Source organism: Ascaphus truei, chromosome 10 (genome assembly GCF_040206685.1).
Source record: "Ascaphus truei isolate aAscTru1 chromosome 10, aAscTru1.hap1, whole genome shotgun sequence".
NCBI lineage: Eukaryota > Metazoa > Chordata > Amphibia > Anura > Ascaphidae > Ascaphus > Ascaphus truei.
Window position 1 is genome coordinate 53,449,322 of NC_134492.1, and position 27,175 is coordinate 53,476,496.

General features: G+C 42.8%; 1 protein-coding gene across 4 annotated transcripts in view; it reads right to left on the bottom strand.

Annotated features, from left to right (window-relative positions):
- The window catches only part of KCNT2 (potassium sodium-activated channel subfamily T member 2), a 391,255-nt gene that overhangs the window by 69,830 nt on the left and 294,250 nt on the right, over nt 1-27,175 (bottom strand). For all 4 annotated transcript variants that reach the window (XM_075616937.1, XM_075616935.1, XM_075616938.1 and 1 more), the window contains exons 17-19: nt 26,092-26,308; nt 18,970-19,075; nt 17,394-17,566 (exon numbers count right to left, since the gene is read on the bottom strand). In XM_075616937.1, the coding sequence (XP_075473052.1) occupies nt 17,394-17,566; nt 18,970-19,075; nt 26,092-26,308 (496 nt within the window). The remainder of the gene's footprint in view (nt 1-17,393; nt 17,567-18,969; nt 19,076-26,091; nt 26,309-27,175) is intronic.

Here is a 27,175-nt window from a genome sequence, read left to right on the forward strand (position 1 = left end):
ATGGGCAAGCTACCCAGCTACCTGAACAAGCTCCTCACCCCTACCACATGCAGCACCTATCACCTGAGATCAGACTCCAAAAGACTGTTCATGGTCCCAAGGCTCAACAAAGTATCCGGCCACTCCTCCTTCTCTTACCGTGCACCCCAAAACTGGAACAACCTACCAGAGACTCTTACATCCACCACCAGTCTAAGTTCTTTCAAATCTAAGGCTGTCACACATTTTAATCTGGTCTGTAACTGTTTCATACGCCCCTAATACAAATTATCTTTAACTGTGCATGCAATGTCTTGTACTGTATATAATGTATACCCTGCTCATTATGTAACTGTATTTGTAAACATGTATTATTTGTCTTAACTCTGTGCCCAAGACATACTTGAAAACGAGAGGTAACTCTCAATGTATTACTTCTGGTAAAATATTTTTTATAAATAAATATAAGTATCTTGCGATTTGCAGCCGTGATGTGATTATCGAAGCTACCTTAATAGCGTGATATCTCAAAAAATTTAAGTTTGAGCATTTTTTTACCTCAAGCTCGGTTTGTCTGAGCGGGAGCTCTTCCGATCGGGAAGAAGCACTTCCCGAGTGAGTTTCACAAGTTATCTAAGCTTTATTAACAGCTACATTTGGAAACTTGTTCAAGAAATGGTCAAAATGCTCGATGAGTTACTTATCGAAGTTTAGTGAATAGACCCCATGGAGTGTGTGTGTGTGTGAACTGTACTGTATATATGATGTATGGATTGTGTGTGTGTGTGTGTGTATATTTGATGTATGTACACACACATATACGTGCCACATACAGCACACACACTTCTGCTTTAAAGCAGAAGTTCAAGCTGTCATTTAAAAGAAAAATAATTCAATATGTGCATCAATGCAATCTACACACTGACAAGTGATTAGCTAAGTTGCTGATCGATCCGTTTTCATGTGATTGATCGGCGACAATTTGCCCCGGGTTCACTAAATGCATCTTGGGTCCTCTTCTGCTGCACTGACTTCCAAAGTTCTGTGAGGAAGATCATGTGACCAGGCAGGCACTAGATTAAATTGGTTCACTGCTAGAGAGGGCAGGGCTCAAAAAGGTGATGCTGTTTCAGAAGGGGAAGAGGATGTGACTGTGTAAATGGTTGCTATGGAAACAAAAATGCCTGTTACATTAGAATACATTAAAAATGTCTTTAAAATTGATTATTTTTTATTTTTTTAAATGCTCCAAGTATGTTTTCATAGTACAGAACTGATTTATTAAAAAAAAACACACATTTAGGATTTTGCGTAAACTGCAGCATTAACAGTAGCACAGTGCAGGCAGCCTGGAAGAAGAGCTTCTGGGCTCTCAGAACCACCTGCTGGCCTGAATGTACAGTGCGGCACACAGCTTCTCTCATCTCTGCACCGGCTGGGGGTGGGGTGGGTGAGGGGATGGTTATTTCCCCTTTTCCCCACTGCCAGTCCGCCCCTGGACCCAGTGTAAAATTGGTAGGGTGGGCACCTTGATTGGGTTATCTTGATGTGGTGGCAGCTTAACATGTTTTGGCCAAAAGATTGAACTAAATGACCCATATTTAAAAGAAAAAAACATATAGAAATGAATCAAATTATTTTCTTTATAGTTGTGTGAAAAAGAAAGTACACCCTCTTTGAATTCTATGGTTTTACATATCAGGACATAATAACAATCATCTGTTCCTTAGCAGGTCTTAAAATTAGGTAAATACAACCTCAGGTGAACAACAACACATGACATATTACACCGTGTCATAATTTATTTAACAAAAATATAGCCAAAATGGAGAAGCTATGTGTGAAAAACTAAGTACACCCTTACTGCTTCCATAGGAATTAACATGCAAAGTAGCAGACAGGTGCTGCTAATCAAAAGCCCTTGATTAATTGATCATCAGCAAGTGTGACCACCTCTATAAAAGCCAATGTTTTAGCAGTTTGCTTGTCTAGAGCATTCAGGTGTGTGTTAACACAATGCCAAGGAGGAAAGACATCAGCAATGATCTTAGAGAAGCAATTGTTGCTGCCCATCAATCTGGGAAGGGTTATAAGGCCATTTCCAAACAATTTAAAGTCCATCATTCTACAGTGAGAAAGATTATTCAAAACTGGAAAACATTCAAGACAGTTGCCAATCTTCCCAGGAGTGGACGTCCCAGCAAATTCACCCCAAGGTCAGACTGTGCAATGCTCAGAGAAATTGCAAAAAAACCAAGAGTTACATCTAAGACTCTACAGGCCTCAGTTAGCATGTTAAATGTTTCAGTTCATGACAGTACAATTAGAAAAAGACTGAACAAGTATGGTTTGTTTGGAATGGTTGCAAGGAGAAAGCCTCTGCTTAAAGAACATGGCAGCACAGCTTAGGTTTGCAAAGTTGCATCTGAACAAACCACAAGACTTCTGGAACAATGTCCTTTGGACAGACGAGACCAAAGTGGAGATGTTTGCCATAATGTACAGCGCCACTGTAACAGGGGACTTATCCCTGTCCACAAATGTGCTTCTAATCCAGCAGTGTGGTGGTTAATTGCTGGTAGGCAATTAACTAACACCACTTTGCTGATTACAGGGGTTAGAAAAAGCCTGCCTCTGAGACAGGAAGGGAGACTCCTGAGCACACAAGTGAGCTGAACAAGGAGACAGACGTCTTGAGCCTGCCAAAAGAGACAACAAGCTGACAACAAGACACAGGGGATAATACTTCTATACCTGGATCCTGACATTGCCTTATCACAGACGGGTGTGGACACCAGGAGAACAAAGAAGCCTTCCCCTACAGCAACCCAGATAACAGATAAGACTTATCTTTTAAGACTATTATCTATGTCTATCTAAGTATATGAATGTCTCTATGATTTGGGCTGGTGAATCGCTGGGCTAACCATGCAGTTAGAGAGCTGGATCACAAGTGTATATATACTCCAGAGTGGAGCGGATTTTGTTTGCTGATTTACATGTTTGCTGTGTTTAAAGCCTTATTTTAATTTCACCTTAAAACAGTCTCCATTGCATACCTCTGAACACGTCTCTTACAGCCACGTTTGGCTAAAACCAAACACAGCATATCAGCACAAACACCTCATACCAACAGTCAAGCACAGTGGTGCAGGGGTGATGATTTGGGCTTGTTTTGCAGCCACAGGACCTGGGAACCTTGCAGTCATTGAGTCGACCATGAACTCCTCTGTATATCAAAGTATTCTAGAGTCAAATATGAGGTCATCTGTCTGACAGCTAAAGCTTGGCCGAAATTGGGTCATGCAACAGGACAATGATCCCAAGCACACCAACAAATCTACAACAGAATGGCTGAAAAAGAAAAGAATCAAGGTGTTGCAATGGCCCAGTCAAAGTCCAGACCTCAACCCGATTGAAATGCTGTGGCTGGACCTTAAGAGAGCTGTGCATAAACAAATGCCAACAAACCTCAATGAACTGAAGAAACGTGGTAAAGAAGAGTGGGACAAAATTCCTCCACAATGATGTGGGAGACTGATAAAGTCATTCAGAAAACGATTACTTCAAGTTATTGCTGCTAAAGGTGGTTCTACAAGGTATTGAATCATAAGGTATACTTAGTTTTTCACACATAGCTTCTCCATTTTGGACTCTCATTGCTGAGCATAGTCTAGTTTGATGCCGTGCCTTGCTGCATTCCAGTTCCTGTGACCTTGCCTTGCCTTGCTTGTTAACCTCTTGTTGCCTGACCCTGATTCTCTCCTTGGACCCTGCACCTCTCCTCTCCTGATCCGGCAACGAACGACCATTCTCCTGTCTCCAGTCCTGACCGTGGCTAAGTACTCCAACGATCTGATACTCTCCTATCCTGAACCAGGCTACGTACCCCGACGATCCGCTTCTCTCCAATCCCGAACTTGGCTACGCACCTGACGATCCGCAACTTTCCACTCCTGACCTGGCAGGTACTTATTACTATTCTCCAATCTATAATCCTGACTTGGCTTACATGACTACTCTACATCCTAGGCGTGCCCGTGTGGCAGTGAGTCAGCGTTAACCAATTCCCTACCTCAGCACCGCGGTCGCGCTTCGTTTGTGGTGAGCTACGCGTTACAACATTCTTTTTCACACCACTGTATATATACATACACATATATATATACATATATGATACAATCACTATCTCTGTATAGGCTTGAGTGGTGCAGCTAGTATGCTTTCCAGCATGCAAGCAGATAACCTCCCCTGGAGAGACTTGTTGCAGCTGTAGCACTCTTGATTGAATAGGAGGTATACAAGGCAGACGGAGAGAGCTGCCTTCTGAGAGACTGCTTTCCCCAGAGAAGGGGGAGTGAGAGTTCTCACCAGCCAGGAAGTGGCTCGCTGGAAGGTGGTTACGGAGCCTGCGGGGACTGCCTGGGTTGTACCCCAGGAGGAATGAAGGATGCAAGACTGCGCTGAAGCACTGAAGTCCTGTCAAGGACATTGGAACTACAAAGGAATTCACTGGATTCTCGTGGGGTCGAGCCCCCCAACAGATAAGAACTCAATAATATATTGATGTGCCCAAAGACTGTTTATATTGTTTGCATATACTGTAGTTGTACACATTTTGGGCTGATAACCAGCTTAGCTGGTGGCTACCAGTTAGAAAGGGCTGGAACTGCTGTGTAGTTAGACTCCTGAATAAGAGTAGGTGTTTATTTTATGATTTGTTTTGCACTAAAGGGAAAGTCGGACAGTTATTGTGTTTATTTAACCCCTTAAATAAACCTTGTGTAAAGAAGTACAGAGTTTCCTGCCTTAATATGGGACACAAGACCCCGCAACGTGACGGGGAAATCACAATATATACAAGAAAAAAAAAGCGCTCAAGATATATAAACAAATCAACTAATATGTGATCAAATACTGTATAGAACTGGAGGAATGTGAAGTGCAACAAATTGAGGAACAAAAAATACTTGCAAATAAGTCCCAATGTGCAAACAAGTTAAGTCCAAAAGCAGGACAATTGGGAGGAGCGCGAACAGCTGGGGAGAACAGGCAGCTTTTCAAGGGATGAACCTAATCCAATAGCAATTCTGTAGAAAATGAAGAAAGAGCGCACAATCCAAAAGCGTGAAAAAATGATATAGAAAATTTATAAAAAATAGGACAACCATGGTCCACTAACAGATTAGAAAAAGATAAAATAACATCAATGTTGACAGAGGTATATATGAGAGACACTGGTTTCTGCTGAAATCTCCACAACAGGTGGAGGATGTAATAAAAAGCCTGTGTGGCTGGCTGAGTCTATGGGGCTGGGATATTGGCATTGGTGACGCGTGATTGTTAGTCACTGTGTGAAGTTATCCACCAGAGTCCATGGAGCTCGGTGTAGTGAGCGAAAATGCTAGAGTGGATATATGACCAATCCAGCAGCCTGTTGGGAGATCCAATTGCTCTATAGCGGTGCAGATAACACTGGCCCTTCTGCTCGTGACACAGAGATTCTCGATTTGAGCTGATCCGGTAATAGTGTAGGCATGCTTACCCGTCAGCTGGGACTTCCGCAGGCAAATGGAGATGGTTCAAGAGCCTGAGTGATTAACTGTAACTTGCTGGAACTGAAGCTAAGCAAGAAGAAAGGACTGCCAGATGGACTGTCCGCCATTTTAAAGTAGTCCCATAGGGTCTCCATGCTAAAACTCACATAAATCTAAACTGGGAGACTAGTCCGGCAGTCTGTCAGATCCTCCACAAGGACTCTGGTATTGCAAGTATCACCAGCCCCTAGTCGTCTCCAAGGGAATCTTCACATCAGCTGGTCCGGTGTCTACGTGATGATGTGCATCCAATGCGTTTTGTCAGCTGTGACACCGACTTCATCAGGGTAATGCCATAGGTGTGTGTCAGTGGTTTATTTAAAGCACATTTGGTTGAACCATATTACGTTAATAACAATAGACAATCAAGGAATTAATAAATGAGGAAAGCTGTGCAAGAGATCATCAACAATGTGGGGTGTTAAAGTAACTGAACTAAAACACTATCCTAAAAGTATCATACTGTATATGTAAAAATATTAAATATATGAAGTACAAGGGTACATATAATAGATTGGATATAATACCAATGAATAACATAAATGTCATGAGATCTGAAAAAATGAGAATCACAAATAAGCCATCATTGAATAAATTCAAAATTAAAATAAAATATCCTCCACATCCCCCCCACCTATTTTTCTTGTGTACCCTCTCCCTCCCACCCCAAAAATAACTTGTGTAAAAAGAATAAAATACAAGTTTAATTTTTTTTAAATAAAATACCAAATTAAAATATACGTATGTGTCAACATACATGTAACATGTTGCAAATGACTATGAATTAAAAAATAATAACATATCAAAAATGAATGCAAAAAGCGATGATAAATATCCAATTGCACAACATCTGCCAACCAGAAAAGAAATGGACCTCAAACCTGTGAAAGCCCATATCCCAGCCGTACAGACTCAGCCAGACACACAGGCTTTTCACTCAATCCTCCTCCCGCTGTGGAGATTTCAGCAGAAACAGGTGTCCCTCATACAGCTGTAGCGGCCGTTATCCGACCATTTCTCGGGCTAAAAAATGCAATATATTGCGAGATGGTCCGAGATGGTCCGCTGCAGACTAAATGGCCCGCTGTATTAACACCGCAGGGGTCTCTGCTGTGTTAATCCTACCGGGTTGTACCTGTCTGTAAGAGACGCGCAGTAAGAGAGAGGCTGAATCAGTCACTCTACCTGCGCAAACAAAAAAGTGGAACCGGGTGCGTCTAATTTTAAGGTGATGTAACTATATCACATATAACCTTCACCCCAAGTGAATATACAGTGCTGTGAAAACAAGTGAAATATAAAGAGATTGAAACAGCAGCTCGACACTCTTATGATGGACTGTCCAATGGTCCCAAAAGTAGTACGTCGTCTTCCCGGCAAGGGGAGCGCTGTAGATCTCGAGATGGTAACTCTACCTGGGCGCCTCTAACAGGCGATTGTGGAGGTTTTACTGTATTTAATTTTAATACTTCAGTATTGTAGCAGGGGGTCTCCGGAGCTGAACCGCATTGATTTCAGGTCCGGGGACCCCCTACTTCCTGAGTTACAGGCCCCGTTATGGGGTGCTAGTATCCCAGCCATGTTTAAATGCTCCCGCGTCATGGCCCATGTGATCAGGGGATTTAAACAAAGCATAGGGATACTGGCACCCCATAATGGGGCCTGTAACTCGGTAAGTAGGGTGTCCCTGAGGCTGAAATCAACTTTGTTCAGCTCAGAAGACCCCCTGCTCCCGCACACTAGTATCAACCCCCCCCCCTCCCCCATGAAAAAATCATTACCTTAGCGCAGTGTTTCCCAACTCCAGTCCTCAGGGAACCCCAACAGGTCAAGTCATAAGGATATCCCTGCTCCAGCTGAGCTGGGTTAATCAGCGGCTCAGTCATTTTGACTGAGCCACCTGTGCTGGTGCAGGGTTATCCTTAACACCTGACCAGTTGGGGTTCCCTGAGGACTGGAGTCTCCGATCATGGTTGTCCAACTTTTAATAAATTGATTATATAATTTTGTCACGCATTAGGAGTGTGCGTTCTTCCTTCATTTTCTACAGAATATATATATATATATATATATATATATACATATATATCATTTTAATTACATTATTTCTAAATAAATACCTAAATTAGTCCAAAATGAAAAAAATCTCATGCTTACCTAACCTGCTTTTATGTCTGTTTTCATCTTAGGTGACGTAAGTTATATTGAAAATGGAATAAATTAAAAGTTTAACAGACAAATTATTTCTACATTGTAACAGGGACTTATCACTGTTTGAGAGAAACTGCCTCTAAATCCAGCAGTGCGCTGGTTAATTGCACACAGGCAATCAACCAGACTTCACCCAGCTGATTAGGACTCTTAGAAAAAGCCTGATGTGAGAAACAGGAGAGGGATTTTTCCTTTGTACTGTAGGTCACATTTGGGCTGACACAGGAAAGCAGAGAAGCCTGCATGCAGACACTGTCTTGAGCACAAAGGCTGTGCTGAGATCAAGACACCTATATTTCCGGGACACAGAGGACCCAGGAACCTGCCAGAGACTGACATGGAGGGCCACCTGCTTAAAGTACCTCCTGAGACTTTGGGGTGATAGGCTGGTAATGGGAATATCCCTCCAGTCTTGCAGATACGGTCTGGGGAAGTCAGTTAGCCCTTACAAAGGGATAGGGGTTTGTTACTTTGTTGTTTTTGTATGTTTTTCCTGGATAAAGGAACAGGCTCAATAAAGCCAAGATATAATTTCACCCAAATCGGTCTCCATTATATGAACACATCTCTTACATACATGCATTTTTATACTATCATTTTTGAAACTGACATGGGGAAAATAATCAATAAAAGCGCGGTGTTTCAGCACAGTAATATTCAGGGACACTGTTTGTGTCATTTTCTGTACCTGACACTGTAATTAAGGCAATTTCTTTGCCCAGCCATTACATAAATTGCTGCATTTTACAAAAAGGCCATTTAAGAACCCTGGAAAAAAAAACCTTTTGAAATGGAATGAATACATAGCTTTCAGGCATGTTTGAAAAGGTGAATTACGTGGGCTGTTTAATAGGCTCCTGATTACAATATTTTGCCTTTTTCTGCATTTACAATGTAGAACCACAAGAAACATGGACGTAGTTTTAAAGCTCCAATCCGATTCAAAATGAACTTTCAGCTAAACACGTCAGGGCAAAGAGTTGCCAATTACACAAACTACCTGAAATATCCCCCCCCCCCTAAAATAATCTTAACCTTTATTCATAAACACAAATAAAAATGATAAAAGATGTCACTAACAGACCACTGAAAAAATCGAATAATAAAAAAAATAGTGAACAGTAAATCTTTGGAAATAAATGACTTCAGTTAAAGTGGCAATCCATGTTGTGTTCTTTCCCATTTTCTTACATAGGATTGAAGCAGGGGGACTCTGGACTTGAACCCCATTTGTTTCAGCTCTGGGTACCCCCTGCTTACCAAAATACAGACCTCTGTATGGGGCGCCGGCAGCCGCTCTGCTCGGCTAGCAGGGTTCACGTAATGGCGGCGTCTCGAAGCTCCCGTGCCCTGTGAACCAATAGGAAGCTGTGATGTCATCCAGCACGGCTTCCTATTGGCCCACATGATGCAGGAGCTTTAAACTTTAAACCCCAGCTAGCTCAGCCGGATGGGCAACTGGCCCCCCTTACAGAGGTGAGTATCTCTGGAAGTAGGGGGTCCCCAGAGCTGAAATGAATGGGGTTCAGCTCCGGAGACCCCCTGCTTCAATCTTATGTTAAAATAAATGAATGAATTAAAAACAGCATGAATTGCTCCTTTGTTCTGTGTAAATAATGAAATAAATAACTGCGCTACTTGTGTTCCTAAGAAAACAACACAACGTCAGAAATATCCCAGTGATACAGCAAGTGCAAATATTTGTGCCTATACCTACATAAACAAATATATACACATACATGTCTACAAACCCCAATATCAGTGCCAGGTAAAGTACAATGAAAATGAAAGTCCAGTTGCACAAAGGCTAGGACCCTTCCCAAGTGCCAAATCAAGCCATTTGAGAGAGAAAAAAGAAAAAAAATGTAATATTGTTGTTTAATATGGAAAGCAGTGAGATATTCCCTCACATTTGTGTCTCTTCTATGGTTGCTTTGAATTGTATCTTTATTTTCCGCCTGAGGTGCTCCTTACAGCGTCAGCGGTCACCATGCAAAAAAGAAGTGGTCCAAATATAGTGCCACATGTTTTATTTAACACCAACAAAAAAACGATAGACTCACTCCCCAACTCATTTCTTTGCTTGTACCTCAGCGTCCCACATTAGCTGAATCCTCCCGGATAACATCACACTTGGCTCTGTGCTGGGGAAACGGAAGCCCAGCTTTTCTAAACTCCTACGCGTTTCACTCTAATGGTTCCTCAGGGGTATGAAACCTATCTCCATCAAGTTTCAATACTCACATATTGTACCCTTCCAATGCTTTTCCTAAATGGGCCTACACTTTCTTGTACATCTGCATATGGATTCTTGTGCAGAGCTAAGCAGAGGGTTCCAAATATTGGCATTTATATTTTAAACTAATACATTCTGTATATATTTTAATTTGGTCATAATCATAATAACAATTCTTTAGAATCTATAGAAATGTACAAAATGAAAATGTATACATACACACACATACATGCATTATTATTTTTTGTATATATAAGCACACACACATGTATGTATGTATATATATATATATATTTATTTATATATATATATATATATATATATATATATATATATATATATACACATATATATATATATATATATATATATATATATATATATATATACACATATATATATATATATATATATATATATATATATATATATATATATATATATATATATATATATATATAATATATAACACACAAAAGACAGACACTGCAATCAACCCTGTTAAATAGATGCAATTTGTAAGCCAATAGAAATATTCCTGTAGAAAATACCCAGGTTTGGCGGTGCTATAGGTAAAATAATATAAATACACACAGAAAAAGAAACCCAATAAGAAGCACTCAGATATTGCAAAAGAATAAAGCAGATATGTAATAAAGATTATCAAAAGAATATTTTAATTAAATACATCTACAAAAAAACACATACACTTAAAAAATCATGAAAACCAACACACAAACCTCTCCTATACCTGCTATAATAAAAACGGACTGAAAATAAGAATACACAATACAGATCAGTACAGATCAGGCACAGAAAAGCTTTGAGTACATTGGGGACTGAGTTCCCAATTATCTCAAGACCGGACGGTCATCTAAACATGTAACTAATAGCAAGAAGCCTGATTAATGATCTAATGTGTCACCTAGGATATACCTCTGCATATATAATTAATGAGATATGGTACTCAGACATTGCATCGCTTTTAACACAGCACAGCATGGAGTATAGTTAAATATACTGCAGGACTGCACTTAATGGATATATGAATTAAATCCAGAGAATACACCTATGCACAGATGAGACCCAATATAAACATATTGAGAGTGCCCTGAAATAAGACCAATAGGTCTTGCAGTAAACTATTGAAAATCAGTGGAAAGAGGAGTGATAATACTCAGCTTAGAAAAATGCCGATGAATGCGCAGTGTCCAGAAACAGAGCCAAAAGTTCTCATAGTGTAAAGCAGTGGTAAGTCCATAAGGTCAAAATGTCCATTATGAGGAGAGAAAGATTGCTTGTGGACCACGCTTTAAATCGGGAGCCAAGCTTAGCCCGCGTTATAAGCAGATCCGCGTTGTAGCGGATTGCGCTATAACGGGGTTTAGCTGTACTAATTATATTACTCTCTATTTTAATAATAGTACCAGAGAAAACATATATTTAAATGGAAAAAAAATTATACTTAAAAAATAGACATTTTACAACACGTTAACTGTTCCTATTTTTCCAATATAGTAGTGTCACACCTTTTTACAGATACACATATTGGTTGAAATTAATAAGAGGAAATTCATTGACAAGCATAAATATATACGTGAAAAAAAGGGTGATGTAATCGCCCGCATCAAAAACGTCATTGAAAACCAGTATATATAACAAGCTACTGTATATAACAATATGTAAAGCAGATGATACATCTATACAGAATAATATATCAAACAAACTATACAGAATACTTAGTTAAAAGACACTATATCATTTTGTACTGAGATGGTAAAAAGCTTTATAGAGAATAATTACAAAAAGGAGGTACAGTAACATCTATGTTCTTTATTGAGACCTGCTGGAGTGAGTGTTTAAGGGTGTAAACCCAGTACATCTCCTTTTGGGATATTTTCCTAACAAGCTTTCCCCACAAATGTCAAATCTCTTGGGCTAGAGTTGTGGGACATGTTGAAGTGGTTAGAGACACTATGGGCCTTATTCAGAGAACATTCATAAAAAAAATTCGGCAGGGATTTTCAAATGAATGTTTTTTGGGCGTTGCTATCACGGTATTCAGAAAGGCTCGAATACCTGTGATAGCAGAATGGCCACAACTGGCGAGTTGCTGCCAGCGAGAGCCTTGAGCCTCTGAAAAGGCAAAAACCAGCGATTCATTTCTGCTGCAGAGAGAGCAGCTCTGAGAGAGCCGCCTCTCCCAGCGGAAATGTCACCCGAAATTTATTTATTTAAATATACATTCCTTTAATAGTGTAGAGGTGCAGGGGGTCTCCGGAGCTGAACCATGTTAGTTTTGTGTCCGGGGACCCCCTGCTTCCCGAGATACAGGCCTCTTTATGGGGTGCCGGTATCTCCTATGCAAGGAAATGTCCCGGTTACGTGACGCGGGACATTTCAATGCAGAGGGATACCGGCACCCCATAATGGGGCCTGTATCTCGGGAAGCAGGGGGTCCCCGGACACAAAACTAACATGGTTCAGCTCCGGAGACCCCCTGCACCTCTACACTATTAAAGAAATTGATATTTAAATAAATATGTAAAAACACATCAATACACGCCCCCCACCCCCCCTCCCCCCTGCCCAAATCCATACAGTACAGTAATGGGCAAATTAACTATTATCCAGATATGGATAATATATTATTTGCCCATTATTAAACACTGCAGTCGCATACATAAATAAAATAAATAAATACAGTTATACTTACCACAACAGCAGGTCCCTCTGTCCTCCGTTGCCAGAAAGCATATATTGAAAAAAAATACATTCTAATGGTCCCTAACCCCTTAATCACCTACCCACCCTGACCTGTGAGGCCTACTGCACCGACACACTTTATTCGAGCAAATACCCAGTATGTACCTGGCAGATACCTGGAATGCGCCGCTCCTCACCTCTGACAAGCCCCGTTGCGTTTGCCTTCCCAGCCTGGGTTCATGCCTGGCTGACGGGCGGCTGATCTGTTAAATGATAATGATTAGGATTTAATAGGCTGCAATGCTTCGCGTGTCTACCAGATGGCATAAATTCATGAATTGTAATGCAGTATATATATATATACTGTGCAGTATTGCAGCCAGCGGGAATAAAATGCTTCAATCCCTGCCTGGAAAATACCTCAATGCACTCCGGCAGAAAACAGTCACAAACCTCAATACACCCGGGTATACCCGAATTCGTGGGACTAGCCGAGCTCGAATAAAGTGTGTCGCCAGTGTAAGCACCCACCCCAGACTGCCTATACCCACCCTATACCCATTGAGTAGTATAGTGGTACATCATACCCATATAATAATAATATGGGCATGATAAGCCTCTATAGTACTCAATGAGCACCATAATAAAAATACAGTAATATACAAGACACACAGTAATAAAACCTAACTATACTCCCAAAAAACACACTTCACTAAATAAAATCAGTAGCCAGCTAATCCAATCAATAGAAGCAATTACAACATCAACAATAAATTAATTAAACCATTACCCAATCAAACCAATTAATCCCTAAAGCAACTCAAAATGAATAGTAACACTAACCAATGTAAACAATGAATTAATCCTACATTAATTAATGCAACCATTAAAAGACAAATAAATACATTAAAACTATCTCTGAAGTATCCATAAAACACATTAGCTAACATAATATAACTTTAAGTACAAGCGAACACCAATCGCAAAGCTTTTAATACATTAACCATAAACAAACAATCACATCCACATCAATAACAAGCGAGAAATGCCCCCCAAATATTGGCATAATAATGTATTAATCTGTACCCGAAAGAGGTACAGATTAATATATTATCAGTCAATGTGCCTCCCCCAAAAAATCAAAAAACACACCCAAAAAATAGACCTGTAAAAAGAAACATTTACAAACATAGAATATCTTACAATTAGAAGCGGTGGCCCTCCGACTCCCGGGGTAACAGGAAGCTCACGTACCTTGAAGGCCTCCAACAGCATCCGATGCCATCATCCATCAGGATCCGGCTCAGGTACCCCAAACTTCTTTTTTCTTTCTTTAATCACCGTCTTCTATCTTCATCTGTAACCATATCTTGTTGTTCTTTATCTTCTTTCTTCATCTGTCAATCCATAAAACCCCATGGTAAATCCCAGCCGATGCTGTCTTGTCGGCTTCTTGGGCTCAAATGAGGCGTCACGGCCTTAAATATGGCTTGTGACGTCACATTTACCCTCACAATGGTTAACAGCCACCTGATTGGCTGTTAAAACCATGTGCAGACGAAAAAAAAAAAAAAATTCTGTGACGTCACTTAAAGGGAATGATGCCAGCCAATCAGAATGGCTGTGCTTCATTTACCTTTAACATGACGTCAGTAAATCCAAGATGGCCGCTGTGTCACAAGGTATTTCAGCCAATCAGATCGTGGGGACCAATTCCACACTCTGATTGGCTGAAATACCTTGTGACACAGCGGCCATCTTGGATTTACTGACGTCATGTTAAAGGTAAATGAAGCACAGCCATTCTGATTGGCTGGCATCATTCTCTTTAAGTGACGTCACAGAAATTTTTTTTTTAGTGAAGTGTGTTTTTTGGGAGTATAGTTAGGTTTTATTACTGTGTGTCTTGTATATTACTGTATTTTTATTAGGGTGCCCATTGAGTGCTATAGAGGCTTATCATGCCCATATTATTATTATATGGGTATGATGTACCACTATACTACTCAATAGGTATAGGGTGGGTATAGTCAGTCTGGGGTGGGTGCTTAGGCCTCATGGGTGATTGAAGGGGGTATTAGCCCTAAGGATGGGTGTTTAGACCTTGCGGGGGGGTAGCGGTTGGGTTAACCCCTTTATTACCTTAGCGGTATTAACCGCTAAGGTAATGAAGGGGTTAAATCCCCCCGCAACCCCCCCCCGCAATGCCTAAACAGCCACTAAGGGCCAAATTCCCCCTTCACCCACCCCCGATAGCCATTGTATTGTATTGTACTGTATGTTTATTACAGTAAGCCTGGCACGGGTGTTTAACCCCTTCCTTGCCTTAGCGGTTAGCCGCTAAGGTAATGAAGTTGCTGTACATTCATGTTTCCTGCCTCGGATGCATGCCGGGGGGGTCCGGAGCTGCTATTAATGGCTATCAGCTCCGGAGACCCCCGGCATCAATCCGAGGCAGGAAAGGGGCCTGATTTCTTCTAAGTCCCGACCCATCGCAGCTCATCGAGGCATTTCCCCACCAATTGCCCAACAATTTTGTGGGGAAGTGGATTTGGGGAGAAAATCGTTTTTTAAGCCTGCGATGGGCTGCGATGGGCCGCGACACCCGACTCGCGGGTCTCTGAATAGCGGGAGTTTATCAACCCTCCGAAAATGGTCGATAAGGGCCTGATCGCTGCTCAGTTAGCGAATTTCGGACGGAGATAAATATTTTGCGTCGATACAGGCCGTTATCGAGCACTTATCGAGGCTATCTGAATACCAGTAGCCATTTTGGTCGATAAGTGCTCGATAAGGGCCTTATCGAGGCTTTCTGAATAAGGCCCTATGTGTTTCCAATCCTTTCTCCAATCCTTTCTCACGCGCTCAGCCAAACTTATTTTAAGGGGTCGTATCGTCCTTCCGATGTACTTTAATTTTACATGTACATTCCAGCAGATATATTATATATCTGCTCCTTCATGTAATATTGCTTTTGATCATACGACTCTCTCCCCTTTGTCATGACGCAAGTTTCACATATGCTGTTTTTGGGGTGCTGTTACACCTGCATGCTCTACAAGCTGTACCCCTTTTTAAAAAAAAAATCTTTGGACTCTTCTTTTAGCTTACATTATTGCCACAGCAATGGACCTACAGTTTCTGTACTGTACATGCACAAACTAAGAAGTGGTTTTGTGACTGAATCTCTATTGGTTTTTATTGGCGTTAAATAAATTGTGTGACACCCACTTTTGCATGGTGACTGCGCTGACGCTGCCGGACCAGGGAGGCTGCAAGGATCACCTCCGGGGGTAAATAAATATACCATTCAAGGCAACTATACAAGGAATGCAAATACTGTATGAAGGTATATCTCACCGCTTTCTATATTCAATTGTTCAATTGCAGTATTACATCTCTCTCTCTCTCTCTCTCTCTCTCTCTCTCTCTCTCTCTCAACAAGTTTGGTTTAAAACATTTAAGCTTCTATGGTAACTATTCCCTCTCCCAGAATCCCCTGTGTGTCCTCCCTTCCTGTGGAGTACAGTGGCATAACAGAATAAAAGCTTAATCAGATTCCACCATGTTGTATTCAAAGCCAAAGGGATTTTGAGAAGGACACAAGTTTAGCAATTTTAGTATGTATTCAGGGTCAGACTCGCCCGCTGAACCGGGAGCAAAGCGTTCTAGGGCCGCTGACAGGGTGGAGAGCTGGGACAGTTGTCCTGGGCACGGTGGACGAAGGGGGTCCCAGCTGGACGTGCCCCTTTCCTGAAATCCTACAGTTAACCAATAACTGTTTTATTCACAAGGCCTCTCAATTAATTTCTCCTGAAACAAAGGTGATTCACTAGTAGGAATATACATTCATTGCACAGTCAACCTAATAAATAGATGGGATGTACACTGGCGACACACTTTATTCGAGCTCGGCTAGTCCCACGAATTCGGGTATACCCGGGTGTATTGAGGTTTGTGACTGTTTTCTGCCCGAGTGCATTGAGGTATTTTCCAAGCAGGGATTGAAGCATTTTATTCCCGCTGGCTGCAAAACTGCACAGTATATATATATATAATGCATTACAATTCATGAATTTATGCCATCTGGTAGACACGCGAAGCATTGCAGCCTATTAAATCCTAATCATTATCATTTAACAGATCAGCCGCCCGTCAGCCAGGCATGAACCCAGGCTGGGAAGGCAAACGCAACGGGGCTTGTCAGAGGTGAGGAGCGGCGCATTCCAGGTATCTGCCAGGTACATACTGGGTATTTGCTCGAATAAAGTGTGTCGGTGCAGTAAAACCCATTGAAAGAAGGGTCCCTTTGGACACTGGTGGCTGAGTAATTGATCCATTTGACATTTCCACAGAGGAGAAAACTATATTTGCTCCTGATCTGAACCACAAATACAACATTTGTACTCAACTACTGTAGGTTCTTGGATACAGAACTCAAAGCTTGTGCCTGCCTAGTGACCTGCCGATAGCCTGCATCACTTGGCAATGCTATTTCGAGTGTGTCCCTTGATGGGTAGTCTAGCCAAGTAAGGTTAAATGTCTGTTACTGTGAGCCAGGAACCTGAAGACGTCAAGCAGCAACAAGTCCAGATGTAACCCATATGATTTGTGTTCTGGCTACTTTGGTATACACATAAGAACCTTAAGAAAACATTACTTACGGATTATCCAGTAGTAATATTATGGGGTTCAGCTCTTTCTTTGGTCTGTAGTAAGCTCTAAGTGGAACAATGAAATTATACAGTCCATTTCCAGCGGTCTCTGCGGCAACTATAATGATTTTATTTTTAAATCCGTAGGCTTTGGCATCTTCATAATAGTTATGTTGACAACCCTAAAACAGAGGTAAGAAGGAACCTGTTGGTATCTCAATCTGAATATATACCACAAGCAAACCCTATTGAAATAAGGATTCTCGTTATAAGTAGGGATGGAATGATATATTTATGGGTAGAGAGTTGGTTAAATGTGTCAAAATTCGCTTTGCCAACATTTCCGAAAATGTGACAAATTTTGGCAATTTATTTAATTTTCAAAAAATATATATATTTTTAAATGTTTACTTATTTCTCCCCCTCTAATTTCTATTTTTTAAACAGTGGATATTTTTAAACTCCAGTGAATTCGCAAAAATGTGCCCCTTTTTATAGGACTCTATATACTGTACCTGAAACAACCTTATTTTGAAATTAAAGCTTAATATTTTGATGATATTGATGAGATGGGATAGGGTTTTCAGCATGAAAATTAACTATGAGTCACTCGTAATAAGGAAATGTTATTGTGATTACATGCTGCTTTACATAAATACATGAACTTTACACAGATCTTTCCCAACAATTCATTATGGATATTGGTATATGGACTCAGACTAAGGGTTCGGAAAGGACTTATTTGGCATACCATATTAAGTAAGGTAATACTTTTAGCATCTGACTATAATTTTCTCTATTTGTTAAACCTTTTTTTAACATGTTATAAATAGCAATAAATATCCCATCATAGCAACTACAAACATGAACATCACAACAAATATTAAATGTCTCCAAATATATACCGGTATTAAATTATAAATACATTTATAGTTACATTATTAATATTACAATTTTAGTAAAACCTTCAAATGCAAATTGAATGCATTAATTAAACCTGCTAAAATAGAATATTATTCTAAAGGTAAAAAATTTGGTAAAAACACCCCACGCAGACGCTAAGCTCCATATTTACCAAGTGGATTTAACTCATTTTAAGTCACTTTAATGTCCATTCACATTACAGAAGCTTTGCCTTTTGGGATTCTTTTTTTTTTGTACCAGGTAGGAAGCAGGGGTCTCCGGAGCTGAATCGCCGTGATTTCGGCACCAGGGATCCCCTGCTTCCCAAGATACAGAGCTCTAAAGGTGGTAGCAGCTCTGGCTGGGCACCCAATATGGTGGATTAAAGGTCCCGCAAGCCAAGAGGAAACTGCGGCCTCTTATTGGCCGGTGTGACATGGGACCTTTAAACCACAGCGAAATATGGGCATCACCTTCAGATGTATCTCGGGGAGAAGAGGTCCCCCAAGCTGAAATGAACACGGTAGACCCCCTGCTTCCTACCTAGAGCGGAAATATAAAAATGTGTTTCAGGTACAGACGCTTTAAGCTGCCTTACAGCTTAGCATTGCTTAGTAAAAATAGCCCTATAAGACAGAATAGTTCCCTTTCCCGTTACCTTGTATAAACACGCCCATCTTACCTTGTCTAACCGGAGGCAGCAAAAAGGCACTTTTTCTTGCAGAAGGTGACAAAACGTGGGGGAGCTTCCTATGTATGGAGAATTGGGAGGGTATCCTTTTGCATACCTACAACAGAAGACACAACCTTGAGTATACGGTGTACCTGTGTATTTTGCTCCGGGTCCACTAATGTAGCCAAATACAGAGACAAGTTTCCTTTCTGACCTAACAGTATGAACAGATTTAGATATAAACTTTGCTAAGCCGGAGTGCACCCATTTTAATGGATCAAAACCCCCCAAAACCTGGGTCCTCTGATACACAACCCTCTTAGAAGCTGATTGTACATGCTCCGATGCAGCTGGTCGCAGTGCCATTGAGTTATATAGAATCAGAACTTTAGTATGCACAAAACTGGGGCAAAACTAGTGCAAACACAACTGCGCCAGATTAATCAAAACTAAAAACTCCAAGGACCCTACTGTATGTATAAAGGCAAAAGAGCTGCAAATCTGGGAGAAAAACAAGTACACAATAGAATACCTTCTCCTGATAAATATTGTGCCCTGTTTTGCATCTCAGAGTATTTAAGGATCTGGGCAAATTCCGGCGCAAAGCCGTTATTGTGTCGCTACACGCATTGAAAAATACCAGCGTCTAGGTATTATACTTGGCTGTGCCATGTGTTGGCTGTTTCTGTAACTAGGTGAAGGATTTATGGAGCGAGTTTGAGGAGTTGGGGTGGCTTTTCTTGAACGTTTCCAGCGTTGGTTTTCTTGGTCACCGACGTGTGGTTTAAGTCTCTTTTTAGCCCAGAATACTAGCGCAGCGCGCGCCAAATCGGTAGAAATACACCTTATAAATATGTCGCGTTATAGACTGAAAACAATGCAAAAGAAAAATGGCGTAACTATGTCAGCGCACACGTACCTCTTGATAAAACCCTTAGTATAGGGGCGGCCAACTCCAGTCCTCAAGGGCCAACAACAGGTCAGGCTTAAAGGATATCGCTGCTTCAGCACAGGTGGCTCAATCTGTGGGTCAGTCAATGTGGCCAACACCAGTCTGAGCCACTGATTGAGCCACCTGTGCTGAAGCAGGGATATCCGTCAAACCTGACCTGTTGATGGCCCTTGAAGACTGGCGTAGGCCACCCCTGCCTTAGTATATAACCCATACTAGGTCCTCTACCAGAATATACTGGTCCTTTGCTTCTGCCATCAACGCTAAGCTAAATAAAAAAAAACTCCTGTGAAACTCTACTGCAAGATGTAGTGAAGATTTAAAGTGTGCCTGTAAGTCAAGAAGTCTGTTCTGTTCCTAACTCCCTAAATAGTTGTCACGCAGAGAGCATTCAGTTTGATGTGTCTCTTATTACTCAGAATGAGATACTGAGGTCTTGTCTGAGCAGGCATATATTCAGCCACTGTGGCTTAATGTACATCAGTGCATCTGCAAAACCTCTTATCTCCCAAAAATGCTACAAACGCAGAACTAACAGTGCAGGGAGCAAAGTGCTTCTAACAGGGTTTCAACCTTCGAGTGTAGAGGTGTTATGATTGTAACGTCCCAGTGAAATTCTCTCATGCTGTTATTATTTCTATGGCCGTGTCTTACCATTGTATGAGATGTGGGTCTGTATTACCAGAAGTTTCTCTAGTCTGCACATATTCCTTGTGCCTCTCCTACACAAACAGAATTCCAGCCTCAGTGCTGCAGCCAGCGCTGACGTTACTGACTTACGGTGGCACAGCCAGTGCTTTATGGTAAAAAACAAAAATAGGTGTCACTGTGTGCTGTCTCAGCGTCACGTTGTCCTGGCAACGCATTGCCATGGGACGTTGCGTAGTCATGGTGACGCGTTGTCAAAAGCAGAAGATCTCGGAGATGAGGAGCAGGAGGAGAAGGTAAGAAAAATAGGTGCCGGTACTTTGTTCCGGCGCGTAACGTCACAAAGCCTTGAGTATAACTATGGGGCCCTTGCCATAAACATCACAAACTCTGTTGCAAAATTGTGAACCTCATTTTCAATTGCACCGACGTGCTAAGCTCACATATCAGATTTTTTTTCATTCGTTTTGGGGCACGGAAATGGCCGGCACTGGGCATACCGATGTATAGTACATTGTTTAGTATGGTACTAAATTTTTTCTCTCACAATCCAGGGGGAGCATATAGGGATGAAAAACAGCAATACACAACGATCTAAGTGTAGATAGATTTAAAATGTGTGAATAAATTCTGCTGCATTCAGCAGGAAGCCGCGAATCTAATTGGCGAAACGCGTAGAGTGGGACCACCCAGATTACCACTGAGCATCAGGGAGACATGCTGCCGATAGACTGCACACCACGTGACATCCTATCCTTGAGACCGCGACGGAGCTGAGCCTTCACACACCATCGGAAGGCAAGCAGCCAAAAGCGGAGGTGTTCACAACGAGTGATGGACGTCCAACGGAGGCGGTGGGGTGAGCTACTGTATCAGGCGACCTCTTCTGTTTCACATGAGTGTGGTGTGTCTTTTTTTAAATCCGCATTATTGTGAGTGTTTTTTATAGATTCTACATAAAAATCCTATTTTACCATATTGATCTGCACTATGGATACATTTCTTCTCCTTGCTGCGGTTCATCTCCTCTGATATCCTGAGCTGAAGTACATCCTTACCTGACCCTAGAGAAACACATTCACCACAGTATATTGAAGTTGCCTTAAAAACCACTTGAATTTTGTGAGTAGGCTATACATAAGAGCAGAATTTATTCACACATTTTAAAACTATCTACACTTAGATCATTGTGTATTGTTTTTTGTCCCTATATGCTCCCCCTGGATTGTGAGAGAAAAAGTTTCTATGCTTTGGGACCAGTGAAGACAGGCCCTGCCAGAGGGTTTGAGCAGGGATTCACAACCTTCATTATACCACCTTTTTGCACATTTGTTTGCACAATCATTCACCATTGTAATTTTATTGTTAATAATTTTTTGTCACTTTATAGTTAGTGATCACTTTTAGTGTTTAGCACCTTTTTTCACACCATCACTTTGTCACAGCATGTACTAAATAAAGAATGTTTCTGTGTGCCAAAAAAGGCATAAACCCTAAAAAGTCTCAGTGCAACCCGACTATTTGCTTCTTCGCCCTCAGTGCCGAGGCCGGTAAGTTTAGCTACATCTGTATGTGTACCAAACAAAAAAATGTATGTGACGCAGAGCAGATGTTTCATTATATAGCTTATCAAAATGTATTATTTTCACAGTATGGCTATTCTAACACACTAATAATTTATATCTAATAATACTGGTTATAAAATTAAATAAATACTCATCATTCTGTATTTTTGCCATTGATTTCATGATTAGCTATATTTCCAGAAGCCGGCCCCATTTTTTTTGTTAAAGGGCTTCCCTGGTATTATCATTTATTTATAATGCACCACCGTGACCCGCGGCGCAGTACAATGAGAGGTGAGCACCAGGACAGTACGTCACCGCGCTTGCATACTCTGGTAGAGTAAGTAAGGGGGACCCTTATCCATGGAGCTTACAATCTAATAGGAACAGGGAGTGGAAACATAAGTTGAAGTGGCGGGCTGTATGGTGCATCATGAGGTAGCACCGTTTAGTAAATATGTCTTTTTGTCTTTTTGTTAGAGGCTGGCACATTCTATTTGGGCTCTGGATCAATGAGCTGAAACACAGCTGGCTGTAACATCTAATAAGTTTGTTATCAGGCCCCAAAGGAGGCCCGGCTCTCCGTGCCATGGGTACTGCACTCTACGCCGGGTGGGCTTCAGAGGTCTGGAGATCGCTATCGCCAGAGCTCAGGTGTATATCGACTTTACCACTGTTCCAGGCTTGGAGTAAGACTTACCTGTGGAGGGCTGGCAGTGAACAGCTTACAATTTGAATCCGAGTGGTGACCCTGCGGCTAGCCATGGGTTAAGGAATTAGATGAACAGTCTAGGACATTTTGGCCGCAGGGTACAGCTAACCTCCGGCCATTTCACCGTGCGGTAACTCCCTAACATTAACCCCTTACCGCTAATCGGACCTCTTACCCTAAAACCCCTAACCTTAACCCCTACCCTAACCCCTAATCTGACCCTTAGCCCTAAAACCCCTAACCCGTCAACCCCTTAGCCTAGCCTGTGAACCCATTATGCTAAAACCCCTAACCTTAACTCCTTACCCTAAAATCCCTAAAGTTAATCCCAAATACTATCACTAGTCCCTGCAACCACTTACTAACCTTCGCGGTGATATAGCCGGTGGCTAGCTGTCCCCTGCGGCCAATCGGCGGCAGAGAGATATACCGTTCCGTTAGATTGAAACCTCTTATCAGTTAACGTTATACAAGAAGATTTCACATGACTTCACGGGCAGGTCATAAAATAATGATGGAAATACATTGTTCAGAGGACACAAGAAACCCGCTTTCTAAACACACTGTCCAGAAAGTTATCGAGTCTTTTTTCCTTGGATCTGTCTGGCAATTAAATTAAAGGGACCACAATCCTATCACATCAAAATATGTCTGCGGATTTGCTACTAAAAAAATCCATGCAGGTCCCTAAGAATCCCCCATTGGATACAATCCGGGAGGATTTAAAAAAATCCAAACTTGGATTAAATGCGAATACCTGAATATAGGGGAAATGGGAGGAGGGGGAGGTGGGAAGAACTTTTTCGCTCAAACTTCAGAAAAAAAGTTTTCAAACAATCAAGGTTTGGTCAAAGTTGACAAAGTTGAAGCGACATTTAAATTTATAGAGAGAGAATATGCAAAGTACAGCTAAACCCCGTTATAACGCGCCTCGTTATACCGCGATTCGGTTATAACGCGGTTTTCCCGTGGCTCCCGTTTTTTTTGCACACTGCACACACTGCACACACTCACTGCACACACACTGCTCATTGCTCACACTGCCACACTGCACACACACTGCTCACACTGCACACACTGACACACTGCACACTGCACACACACTGCTCATTGCTCACACTGCACACACTGGCACACTGCACACACACTGCACACACACTGCACACACACTGCTCACACACTGCTCACACTGCACACACTCACTGCACACACACTGCTCATTGCTCACACTGCACACACATTGCTCACACTGCACACACTGACACACTGCTCATTGCTTACACTGCACACACACTGCTCACACTGACACACACATTGCTCACACTGCACACACTGACTAAGTAATGTACAATAACCCCATGTATTTAAATCCACCCTACAACAATCCTGCATACATGTTTGGTACCAAGTAAAAATGCGAGAATTTTACAGCATGAAGGACCCCCAGTGCATTCCTCCTTTGCAAACCGATAAAGAATGAGTTTGTGCACTATAGGGGACTGCTAAACATTACAGGATAGTAAGTTGCATGCCTTCTCAGTAGTCACAGGACTGACCTGTTTTTTTTTCTACCAGCTGTGTCTTTCCACAAAAATGTGTAACCTTTAACCAACCCCCTCCCCCCCCCCCAATCATGAAGGCCCCTCCTCTTGATCCCCACCCTACCGTGTTTATCTGCAACTTGTCTCAAGCTTCGTTCAACAGGCTGTTTAAGGAATCCACAGCTCTCTGAAAGCTCAGATAGGAAAGGCATCTGCGGTGCAGCACAACTAGATATACACAGACACACACAACACACACAAACACACAAACACACAAACACAAACACACACACACACACACTAAATCCCCGCCTCTCCGGAAGAAAAAAAACACTCCGGAAGAAAAAAAAAACACATGGCTGCCGGGGGCTGAGAGAGAGGAGCCTATGAGAGGGAGGGGAGAGGGAGGGGGCTGTGAGAGGGAGGGGGCTGTGAGAGGGAGGGGCTGTGAGAGGGAGGGGCTGTGAGAGGGAGGGGGCTGTGAGAGGGAGGGGCTGTGAGAGGGAGGGGGCTGTGAGAGGGAGGGGGCTGTGAGAGGGAGGGGCTGTGAGAGGGAGGGGGCTGTGAGAGGGAGGGGGCTGTGAGAGGGAGGGGGCTGTGAGAGGGAGGGGCTGTGAGAGGGAGGGGGCTGTGAGAGGGAGGGGGCTGTGAGAGGGAGGGGCTGTGAGAGGGAGGGGGCTGTGAGAGGGAGGGGGCTGTGAGAGGGAGGGGCTGTGAGAGGGAGGGGGCTGTGAGAGGGAGGGGCTGTGAGAGGGAGGGGGCTGTGAGAGGGAGGGGGCTGTGAGAGGGAGGGGGCTGTGAGAGGGAGGGGCTGTGAGAGGGAGGGGGCTGTGAGAGGGAGGGGGCTGTGAGAGGGAGGGGCTGTGAGAGGGAGGGGGCTGTGAGAGGGAGGGGGCTGTGAGAGGGAGGGGCTGTGAGAGGGATGGGGCTGTGAGAGGGAGGGGGCTGTGAGAGGGAGGGGGCTGTGAGAGGGAGGGGGCTGTGAGAGGGAGGGGGCTGTGAGAGGGAGGGGCTGTGAGAGGGAGGGGGCTGTGAGAGGGAGGGGGCTGTGAGAGGGAGGGGCTGTGAGAGGGAGGGGGCTGTGAGAGGGAGGGGCTGTGAGAGGGAGGGGCTGTGAGAGGGAGGGGGCTGTGAGAGGGAGGGGGCTGTGAGAGGGAGGGGCTGTGAGAGGGAGGGGGCTGTGAGAGGGAGGGGGCTGTGAGAGGGAGGGGGCTGGGAGGGAGGAGGGATGAATCGTGCCACTTTTTTTAAACATTTTATTTATTTAATTAACTGGCGCCCGTCATTGTGGGCCCCACAGAGAGGCCAGACGGGCCCGCATGTTGTGCAGGCCTCTTCCTTCCTTCCCTCCTCACTCCCTCCCTCCCGATCAGGCGCGCGGCGGCCATTTTTTTTTAAAATTAGCGCGACCCCGTTACTAACGCGGTGGTCTCGGGGTGGACCCCGAGGACCGCGTTATAACGGGGTTTAGCTGTATATTGAAATTAGCATGTTTCCCAAGTATTTCAGGTATCTTCACAGGTATCTCTCCACGAGTTGTATAGAGGGATGTTTTGGGAGGTATATAAGTCAATGGGTACACGACTGAATAAGGTTCTCTCTTTCTTACACACATACCTACAGTAGGTGAAAAGTTCACACATCTCTCATTCCAAGGCCATCAATCAATTAGAACTGTCAGAAAAGCTAGTTTTAGCCGATATTGATACATACTCTTTAGCTTCGGAACATTCATCATCGGAAGCATTGGTTTCATCTTCTGACTGGTCACTGAGCAGATCGCAGGGCTGTATGGATGAATTGTCAGCCACTTCCAGCACGGGTGCAATGCTGGGTCTCCTCCCTCCTTTGCCACCCTCTGACGGAAGAGTAAGAGTCGGTCCACTGGAGGAGCGGCAGCCGGTGTCTTGTAGATCTATGGCCACAGTGCCTAAACATTGGAGATGCCGATATTAAAAGCCGCTGATACTATTCATGAAGCTCATCCCTATAAGTACATAAAGTTGGTGATGAGCTTGTGATAGCCACAAAGCCGTGTATCAATCACGGTTCAAACGTATTAAATCAGACAGTTGACATGCTGTACCCATATAAATAATGTAGTTACAGTACATAATGTATACACTGATATCTTATCTGAGAAGTTTTAAGATACAGAAGAAAGAAAGATGTACTGTCCTGAGTGCCACACAAGGACAAGCAAAAGTCTGTGGCACCGGGGACAGTGTGTGCCGTGATGGAGCTGCGTGGGGTCCATGCCTCTGAATTGGACCCACACAGCATTAATCATTCTGTGCCGTGACTGCCGCAGTCTCGTGACCGTGCATGACAGTGGCACTGAGGCGACTAAGCTCTGCTATATCTGTAAGACTTTTTTTCTTATAAGGCCCTTTGCGATCTGCATAGAAAATAGCGCTATGCAGCCTGGTAGAGTGGTGAAAGTGAGAATAAACAGCAGGAGTTGCCACGTTGACTGAAGGCACTTTTGATTTTTAGAGAGAGAAAAAGCAGAAAAACGCACCCCTCATAGTGCAGCATCAAAGGCTTTACTTGGCACAAGAGTTAAAAATGCACTTACAAGATCGTTGTGCATAAAGAGCAGAAGGTATAGTGGTTGATGCAGTCCAGGAGCAGTCTGTGTGTGGAGTCTCACGTTCCTGTTTGAGCGTCCGCCCTAATGACCGTCTGGTGGAACCTCAGATCTCCCCGTGCCTCCGCATCAGATGAACGATGCACTGCCGCATCACCACGTCGTGACGCCACTGCTTGCAGAACGGTAGTCGCAGGATTGCGTACA